Source organism: Nymphalis io, chromosome 5, assembly GCF_905147045.1.
Source record: "Nymphalis io chromosome 5, ilAglIoxx1.1, whole genome shotgun sequence".
NCBI classification, from domain to species: Eukaryota; Metazoa; Arthropoda; class Insecta; order Lepidoptera; family Nymphalidae; genus Nymphalis; species Nymphalis io.
The window spans coordinates 4,942,994-4,953,220 of record NC_065892.1 but is presented as its reverse complement, the minus strand read 5'-3'; the positions used below and the strand labels follow the sequence as shown (position 1 = coordinate 4,953,220).

Genomic DNA, 10,227 nt, shown 5'->3' with positions numbered 1-10,227 from the left:
TATTAATGATATTAAAATGTCAATGAAAACGCTGATCTTAATATTTTTAATGGTTTATAATTGTAATGGTGTAATTTATAAGCTAAACGGTAAGTTGTATTATATTTTATTTTATGTATGTTTATTTTATTCCAGTTAGGAAACCTACGATGTAACCATGTCTCATTAATGTTAAGACACAACGAATACTCTTATTATTTATAATCGTAAATGTTTTGACTGCCTCGTTGGCTTAGTAAGGCCGTAGATCGCGAGGTCCTGAGTTCAAACCAGGTCGGGCAAATAAAATGTTATTTGACTCTTGAAAGCACGTATGGCTGTTGGTCCTGCGCTTGAACTCTTGCTGGTCGTGTCGGATTGCCGTACTATTGGATTATAAGAGTGAGGGAATAAAGAATGTACCTGTGTTTGCGCATACGCTTGTACATAGTAAATATGTATTATTTTTTTGTGATTTGCTGCCTTGGCCGAAATTGTTCAGGAGGAATCATCTTCGTCACATTTTTAGATTTGATATTTTTAGGGTAAGAATATTAGTTGTAACGGTTAACGGTAAACGGTAAAAGTAAAATAACGGTACTTGAAAATATTATTAACGTCATCCATTCCAGATTCTGACTACGCCCGGATGCCACAAATTTTTCATCTAGATGACTATGATCATTGTTTGATAAATCCCGATGGAATTTATTGTACAGCTGATATTGACATTGTATCCGATTACCCTTTAAGTGAACTTTTGACGATGATGCGAGTAAGTACGAACGGAAATATAATTAAAATATTCTACTTTAATTAATTTATTGAAAAATGAGAAGTATGCACATTTTTTTTTCTTAAAATCACAAGGTACAAATATATTTGTTTTCTACTGAAATTCTTATAATTAAAAACTTTTTACATTGAATTGAAATTCACTATTAACGTTATTTCATGAGAACCGCTTGATATATTATATAATTGTGAATAACAAATATTGTTACAGAACTATTCAGCTTACACGAGAAAACATTTTAATTATACTCAACTCCATTACGGAATTTGTATGACACAGACGTGTAAACATTTCTTGGCTGATAATAAAACGGATATGAAATTGGTTCTTGAGGAATGCTTCAATCATAATCTTTGGGAAAATTATGAGTTAAAATGCAAGATATCTAAACCTATAACTTGTACCTATAATAAAACAAATGTTAAGATAGACACTGGCGATATTGCAATGGCAGCATTTTTTATATGTTTGATCATCATAAATTGTTTTTCAAGCATTTATGATATCGTTCTTGTTAGAAGAAAGAACTACAAAGGTAGGTAGACATTTTTTTAATTAGATTTTTTTAATTTTAAATCAATGAAAAATACTAAATAGTGAATAGGAATATTCATTTGCATAAGTAATTCAACCTCTTATGTGTAATACTCATTGAAGGTTATTGCTATAAAAAAGATACTTAAATCAACAACGATTTTACCCACGGTTTGGAATAAATACGTCACACAAATTGCTACAACTAGTATAATAAACGAATAATTTTAAATAATAAATTTTTGTCCTTGCAGTGCAGCGTGTCCGCATTTAATACACGTGACTTTTTGTTAAATTAAATACCTACTAGTGTGTACTGAAACTTCCCAGCTTCTGACGTACATGAAAATTAATTAATTTACTTTTAATCTAAATAATAATAAAAGTAAATATTATTAAATCTCATTTCCATTTTTGTAAGCATCTTACTTGTTTTGTTTTAGGTAACAGATTTCTCATGTGTTTTTCAATACCACATAATTATTCTAAGTTGTTATCGTCGTATAAAAATTTTGATTCAAGAGAAGAACGATTGAAATCGTTTCATGGTTTGAGGTAAATAATTTTTTTTTGTAATCAATTTTATACATTATTAATAATGAAATAAAAGTAAATTAAACACTAGTAAATGTGTAGTAAATGCTAAGCATACTGGCTTTAATAAGTTTAAATAACAATACTCAATATTTAAGCAGGCACAACGCAATCTCTTAATTCAGCATACAAAGCAGATGAATCTTATTAATTTGTTTATTTACAGGACAATTACAATAATTTGTGTCATCTTCTGTCATTCGTTTCTGCCAATAGCAATTGGACCTGAAAATCCTCGTTTTATTGAAATGGTACTAATAAGAATTGCTTTGCTTTGCTTTGCATAAATACAATTAATCACATATTAATATATTAACTAAATACAATGATAATTTTAAACTTGCTTTATTATCTATTGATTTATATCTGCTTGATACATATTCATTAATTTAAATGTAATGTCATTTTTTCTGATTTATCAGCAATATGAAAATATTTTTCACCTCCTATTCATAAACGGAACGCTTCTGGTTCAAAGTTTTTTTGTTATGTCTGGCTGTTTGCTGGCTTACAAACTTAAAGTGTGCGCTGAAAAAAACGAAATGAGATGGACATTGATCCCAAAAGCGATAACTGGGTTTTGGATAAAGTAAGTAGTATTTGCCATTTAAATAAAAAAAAATATAGGGTACAGTTAGTATAAGTATAAGGTACAGCCGACAGATATTGGCTTGAAATGCTCTTATTTATTGAATGTATATTATATATATATATATATATATATATATATATATATATATATATTTATCTTAATATTAGATACAAATATCTTGCTCTTATATATTGAATGTATAAATTATTGAATTTTTATCGTCGTGTCCATTGTATGTTTGTCTAACTGTCTATCAGTGACTTATAAGATCCCGAGTTTTGGGTATTCTAATTAAAAAAAATCAATAGCAAACGTTAGTCTAAAAGTTAACACTTCTTTCCTCGGAAAGCACGTAAAGTCTGCGTTGAACTCTTTCCGAGCGTGTCGTATCGATATAGCAATTTTATATATCATAATTTTACAATTTTCAGACTCACACCTTCGTACGCAGTCGTTCTAGGTCTCACTACAACTTGGTTGAGATACGTCGGTTCAGGGCCTTTTTGGAAGGTAACTTTAGCTTAAAGTCCGATTAAGAAGTAATATTTTTCTTATAGTTATTACATCTTCCTAAGAGTGAATTTAGATAGGTCTTCATTTAATTTTAGGTTGGAGCCGTTTCTTTTTACAGCAATACAATAAATATTATATTTATCTTTTAATTCATTAAGGTCTGTGTTGTTTAATTTGAAAGTTTACTACACATTACCGTATAACTTATATCCCTTAAAATGAATAATGGGTACGAAAATCATTGAAAAGACAAAATCAAAATTGTGAAATTAACGTTTGGCATTATACTTTGGAGCATTTGCCATATACATTAAAACGACAAACTATAACTATGACTGGATATTTTAAGACGATAAAAAGAAACATCAATTAGGTTTATATATTCATATTATTTCAGATAGCTGTTACTAAAGAAGTCGAGGATTGCCGCACTAATGGATGGTCAAACTTGTTATATGTTAATAATTATCTAGACAACACACAGTGCATGGTAGAAACATGGTAATAACAAACTTAATGTACTTGCTTATAAAATTTATAGACGGAAAAATTTGCCCCGTGATAATTAATAGTCGCCTTTTATCAAATACATTGTATGAAGTATAAACGTTCACATCTCATAGCAATAAATTGTTATTATATTGTTTACGACGATGACGAACTATATACTGGCTTATTTAACCTTTAGTTCCAGTACATAGCAATAAAAAATGACGTTGTTTAAGAGTAAAATAAAATCGATGATTGGATAGTAGGTACTAAGCCAGACAACGCTGCACAAATACACTTGTTGGTAGGGCTTTGTGCAAGCTCGTGGGTTACCACCCCCTCATCAGATATAGTACCGCAAAACAGCAGTACTTAGTATTGTTGTGATTCGGTATGAAGGGTGATTGAGCCAGGCACAAGAGACATAAAATATTAGTTCCCAAGTTTGGTGGCGCTTTGGTAATGTAAGCGATGTTTAATATTTTTTACAATGCCAATGCAAATGTCTATAAACGGTGGTGACCATTTACAACCAAGTGGCCCATTTGCTCGACCGCCTTTCTAAAAAAAATAACTTAAAAAAGAATTTGTGTTTAAAATTTGTGATATGTATAATGTAGACCCTACACAAATCGAGGCTCACTCAGTAATGAATTTCTGAAGCTGTATCCAGTATACATAAAATATAAATTACAATTTTGAAAATAACATTTCACTTGTATTTATATCGTTTCAATTTAACTAATTCTACTATCGTTGATATGACATTATTTACTTTGAATTGCTTAATTTTACATTTTATTATGATTGTTGTCACTTTTATTAAATAATCAATATTTAATATAATGTTACGTGTCAGATATATCTTTGTATAATATTCAAGACAATAATTACCACTAGTACACACACACACTGGTGGTAGGGCTTTGTGCAAGCTCGTCTGGGTAGGTACCACCCACTCATCAGATATTCTACCGCAAAACAGCAATACTTGATATTGTTGTGTTCCGGTTTGAAGGGTGAGTGAGCCAGTGTAATTACAGGCACAAGGGACATAAAATCTTAGTTCCCAAGGTTGGTGGCGCATTGGATATGTAAGCGATGGTTGACATTTCTTACAATGCCAATGTCTAAGAGCGTTGGTGACCACTTACCATCAGGTGGCCCATATGCTCGTCCGCCTTCCTATTCTATAAAAAAAAAAAAAAAAAAAGTAAAAAGTATGAATTTTTTAAATAATTGTATTTTTTTCTTGTAAATATCAAATGTTGTCTCTGATTTCTTAATTAAAATTTTGGTTAGATGTATTGTTCACTGAGGGTACAAACAGTAGTATTCAGATACAAGTTTATAAATGTAAACGGTATATATAATGAATTTTGCCTTTATAAAATTAGCAGGCGCTTCAACAATTTATGTACATCATGGTATGGTATGGTAGGCTTTAAAAATGTCAGCTACTTAATTTTTGTTGTCAATTTTTAGTGGCATATTTTGTTTTCTAAGGTACCTGGGAGCTAATATGCAATTGTACGTAATTGGATCAATAGTTTGTATTTTGTCAAGAAATACCAGAAGTAAGAAAATATTATTGACATTACTATTTATATTCGGTATTGTGACACCAGCTGCACATACGTACTTTCAAGACCTGGATGCAGTGCTCGTAGTTACACCAGAGTGAGTAAATTTATAAAGTATTAAAACTTGTTTTCGATGTCGCTTCATCGATAAAGGACAAATAAAAAATAAAAAAAAACGAAACTAATCTACATTCATAAAAACTTGTAAAATAAATATTTTAATGAATTAATTACTTAATTAAATAATAATTGATTAACATAAAGAAAATCACTGACATTAATTTAATGTAATTTTTTTTACGTTGTTTAAACTTTTATTTCTTCTACTTTCAGGACTTTAAGAATTTTTGAAAATAATGTTACATTCAATAACGTTTACAAACGAGGACATACAAATATGGTTAACTTTGTTTTGGGAATAGCGTTGGGTACTCTTATATACCGATGGCAAGTTAACAAAGTTGACATGGTAAAATTTAGAGTAGGTGTCTATATTGAAATTTAAAAAATGATCTATTAATATTTTAACCAGCAAAAAATCAGTCAAAGGTGTGGCACATTCATGGTATTCACGCTTCTCTGTCACTCTCCCCGCTCAAGCATTACTTTTTAACTAAACATTTAAAAAAAATTAAATCTATACATCCATGGTTGTGCCACACTTTTGAGAAGGTAACCTAATTCTATTTAATGGGGAATAAAACACCCTTCATTTGATAAAAAAATCAATTATATAACTGATGAGGGTATGTTAATGACTTGATCAGTTGTGCTATAGAAAGTAGACAACCTAAATTTTTCCAATTCGATAATTGCCTCGACTAATGCTCGGTTTCCTCAATAACAAATCGGGGAAGTTGATCAAAAAAAGTGGATTAACGTTTGTATTAATTACAAAGTTGGCCCGTCATTTAGCCAAACAACCCATTTGCGATTTACATATACATATTATCTAACGTATAAGTTTTGTCATCATCAAATGTCATATAAGGGTATATATTTTATTTCTGATATCGTATTTCGTACTATAGTGTTTCGATATGTTTTTTGTACAACATCCCTTTACGACAATCTCATTAAAAAAATGTAACGATTTTTGGGTGGCAATTAGGGTCAGATGATCGTGGTAGCCACATAATAAGTCTTAAAAGACCAGGTAGCCTCAGTGAGCTGATCCTCTTTCCACTTTAAAACTTGTTAGGCCTACTTCTGGCGTAATTTTAAAATTTTACGAATATTTTATATTGTAAAAATTATACTGCATAATATAAAATATGAACTACACAGTAAAGTAAATAATTTTAAGTTCTTTGTCTTATGTTATAAGTAGGCGGACGGGCAAATGGGCCACGTGATGTTAAATGGTCACCATCGCCCATAGACTTTAGCGATGTATGACATAATAACCATTCCTTACATTGTCAATACGCCAACAACCTTGGGAACGAAGATGTTATATGTCTTTTCCCCTAGTTACATTGGCCAATTCAACCTCCAAATCGAAACGCAACCATACTGCATAATATAATAAAGTATTGTTGTTTTGCGGTACAATATATGATCAGTGGGTGGTATCTCATAGTGGGTGGTAACACAGACGGGCTCGCACAAAGCCTTTGCACCAAGTAAATCGATAATATAACATAAAAATAAAAATATTCCCAAGTGTTGTAAATCCTTATTTCTTATTAATTTTGTAATCCTTTATTACAGAAATACCGGTTCCTATTCTTGCTTACGTTGCCAGCAATTGTAGGTTCATTATTTATAGGGAGTGTATTTTATAAGGACGGGTTTCAGGCACCTGTTATTGCAAGAGCCATATATGCTGCTTTGATCAAACCTTTGTTTGGAGTTATTCTTGCTTCACTTATCATTGGATCAGTTTTTAAAATTGACAGTAAGTTGAAGGCTTAATAAGATATTCTATATACAGTTCCTATTATTTAGTGTACCGTAGTACCGTGTAGGTAGGTAACCCACCTAAATAATAGAGGTTAGCTTGGGTACAGATAATGATAACAAATGTGATATTGATCTATTGGTGATAAGTTTACGCCCAACTTCAATCATTTATATTGTAAACGGGATTTTGCGGAATACAAAGGCACCTAATATCTTAGATATAATTTTTGTTTGTTTGTTTGCCCCGCATTTACAGTATAAATGTATGATTTCTTTATTTACTATGTAAATTTGCGTCTGTGGGTGGAGACGACCACTGACTATCAGGCGGCACATTCTTCTGGTTCCGGTTCTTGCTAAAGTTAAATATCAATAAAAAAAATCTCAATAATCCATTCGTTCAAATGGATTTCTCAATTATATTATTATTACCTGTCGTACTTAAATAAATTTACATTTAAAATAAAACACAGTTCAGCCTTTTGAGTTCAAATACCATTATATATTTCCGGCTTAAAATATAAACGAAGAACACAATGAAAATTAAATCAATTCTAGAATCAAGGTAAAATAAAATAAAATAAGTAATGATCACAATTAAAATATAATTCTTTTTATCTATTATAAAAATACAATTTTATTTTTAGATATATACCGAGTTATTTTGGAATGGAATGGATGGAAGATTCCTTCAAAACTATCATATTGTGTATATCTTCTACATTTTATGATAATACGAGCAATGACTGGAATACATAAAACATTGACACCACTAAATAGCTTTTTTGTGGTAAGAATTGCGAATTACAATCAAACATTCGCTTGTATGAATGTCGTGTTATGTTGCCTTAGTTAGTCAGTCGGTAGATAGTTATAAATTATTATAATTTTTATGTAGAGATAATTGTACCATAAAAAAATATTATATTTTTTTTGTTACATTACATATTTTTATTTAATAAATATTTGATCAAATACATATAAACGTTTAATTTCATGGATTTCAGAAGATATTCCAGCTTCAAATCAGTTAGTTGTATTTCAGTATTATTTTGATCGTAACACTCAATAAGTCACTGCAAGTCAAACGCACGTTTAGTTTCAATTAGGCCTATGAGTTAGCATGATTTAGTAGTACTATTTTCCTATATTTTTACAGTTACCACACACCTACCTACCATCCTGAATGTTTGCTTCGTGAATTTTCGTCGTTTTTAGAATCGTTATAACCATTAGCCTCAAAGAGAGACATGATTATAATATAATTTGATATCTTTGTGTTTTTTATACATGCACCTGTACCGCAAGTTGTGTCTTTCTGCGCCTGATGGACCCTCTTAATCATTATAAGGATACAATAAAGGATTGAGATGCTCCTATTTTCGAAGTGTGATAAAAAATAATACCTTTTTCATTTCCACAGATAGAAAAACCGTTAACCGCCATAACGGTATCTTACATAGCCGCAATACCGCTTTTTATATTGGTAGATGCACCACTGACAGAATTTTTGAAAACGTGTTTGGAATTTACAATCTACAATAAAACAATAAAATCAATACAACAAACACGAAACAACGGAATCTCTTTAGATAAATACGCAGACACATCCGTTGAAATGAATGAAGAAATTAATAAAAGAATTGATTCGGCGACTTAGTTTACATATATCATTAAAAAAACTTTCTCAAGGAGAGGACTGACAATTAAACTTACAAACTTACAATTTAATTGTATGGAATATTAATGTTTAATAAAAGAAAATTATTTCGCAAATATTTTATTATTTTTTCCTTAAAAATAAAACAAGTCTTTATGATATTGCTATGAATATTCAGACGGCTTATATAAAAAAATGTCTTTGTTCCTTACAAGAAATATTTACTTTTTTGCAATATACCTTTACATATAAAAGTATGAATATATATTATTAATCATATCGAATATAGTATGTAACATGTGACTTTTACCGCTTATTAAAATAACATTAATTCAAATAAAATAAATAATTATCGGTAACAATTTTGTTTCAATTTTTATTTTTATGACAATTAATATTATTTCTTTCATAATTTTAACTTATATTTGGTAATTTGTAAATATCACTATGAATTACAAAAAAGTATTTATCATGTATGACTAAGCCTCAGACAGGTATTCGACCGATTTTTTAAAAGTTTTTTTTTTTTTAATTATATATTTATAACAATCTTTAAATCTATCTATCACGATCTAAGCCCTTATTATAATTGTTTAACATTGCACTTTGTAGACAATAACAATTAAAATGAAAATATTTAGAAATTTATTTATTCAATGTAATGCAGAAATATAATTAATATTGACGTGCAAATAATGAAATTGTCCTTTAAAATATTTGTAACTGTAAGTAATATTAGTTGTTAAATGTCCTTTAGATGAGTGTTTTTTTGCCCGTGATCACTAATCGTAGGGATACCTAAAACTAAAACAAACTATTTGTTATATCATTGTAGACAAACAACTTAAATAATCTGAGTCATGATCTGCAGTTATATTAATCTTATTTTGAACTGTGTATATTTATATTTATATTATGATTTTCTGAAGATTCAATTATCTTACTTTTATGACAGTATGAGCCACATCTATCGTTAATATGGTTGATATATTAAAAAATTAAATCGAGAATTTAAGAAAATACTCAAAGCCATAATATTTAAAATTCAAAACTTTCTAACAATCGATGGTGTAATGAAACATTTGGAATATTGCCAAGAACCTTTACCTACATTTTATGAAGATCAGTCACCTTCGTCTGAATTGCTTACAACTATATACAATATAATAAAATAAAATCACATTAAAAACATAATTAAATTATTTGAGCATGTTAAGTCGCTAACATTCCTTTGACTTATTTTCAACTATCCTATTGGTACTTGAGTTATCTATACATTTTTCTTGATTACCGACTTTCATGTAACTCCTGTAGTAAAAGTTACCGAACATGTATAGAAACAAGCCCGCGTTGAGAGCCAGTAGGAAATTGATGAACTTCGGATAATTACATTCATCGAACATAACGCTGAAGTTATGATAGAATATAATCATGAATTGAATCTGAAACAAGGAAATATTAATAACTTACTTACATAAGGAATATTATTAACTTACAAGTTTTATTTCAAATAAAACATAAATTTAAACTATTGCGATTACTAAAATAATTACATAAATATTATACTATTTTAATCCGATAA

At 29.4% G+C, this 10,227-nt stretch overlaps 2 protein-coding genes across 2 annotated transcripts in view; one reads left to right on the top strand and one right to left on the bottom strand.

The window, feature by feature from the left end:
* On the top strand, positions 1-8,679 carry LOC126768486 (nose resistant to fluoxetine protein 6-like). The gene is made up of 13 exons (XM_050486630.1): positions 1-89; positions 612-754; positions 986-1,310; positions 1,753-1,864; positions 2,070-2,154; positions 2,326-2,492; positions 2,927-3,005; positions 3,406-3,509; positions 5,004-5,177; positions 5,414-5,561; positions 6,794-6,980; positions 7,633-7,775; positions 8,409-8,679. The coding sequence occupies exons 1-13, from the start codon at positions 17-19 to the stop codon at positions 8,643-8,645; spliced, it is 1,977 nt and encodes a 658-aa protein (XP_050342587.1). The 5' UTR covers positions 1-16; the 3' UTR covers positions 8,646-8,679.
* Positions 8,680-8,862: 183 nt separating this feature from the next.
* LOC126768550 (elongation of very long chain fatty acids protein AAEL008004-like) overlaps positions 8,863-10,227 on the bottom strand; it is a 38,619-nt gene continuing 37,254 nt past the window's right edge. Inside the window, exon 7 of the mRNA XM_050486728.1 lies at positions 8,863-10,087. Coding sequence (XP_050342685.1) covers positions 9,866-10,087 — 222 coding nt within the window. The 3' untranslated portion in view covers positions 8,863-9,865. The remainder of the gene's footprint in view (positions 10,088-10,227) is intronic.

Coding starts and splice junctions, on each gene's coding strand:
- LOC126768486 (XM_050486630.1), top strand. CDS start 17: ATGTCAATGAAAACGCTGATCTTAATATTTTTAATGGTTTATAATTGT. Junction 755..985: donor AACTTTTGACGATGATGCGA/GTAAGTACGAAC, acceptor ATATTGTTACAG/AACTATTCAGCTTACACGAG. Junction 3,006..3,405: donor GTTCAGGGCCTTTTTGGAAG/GTAACTTTAGCT, acceptor ATATTATTTCAG/ATAGCTGTTACTAAAGAAGT.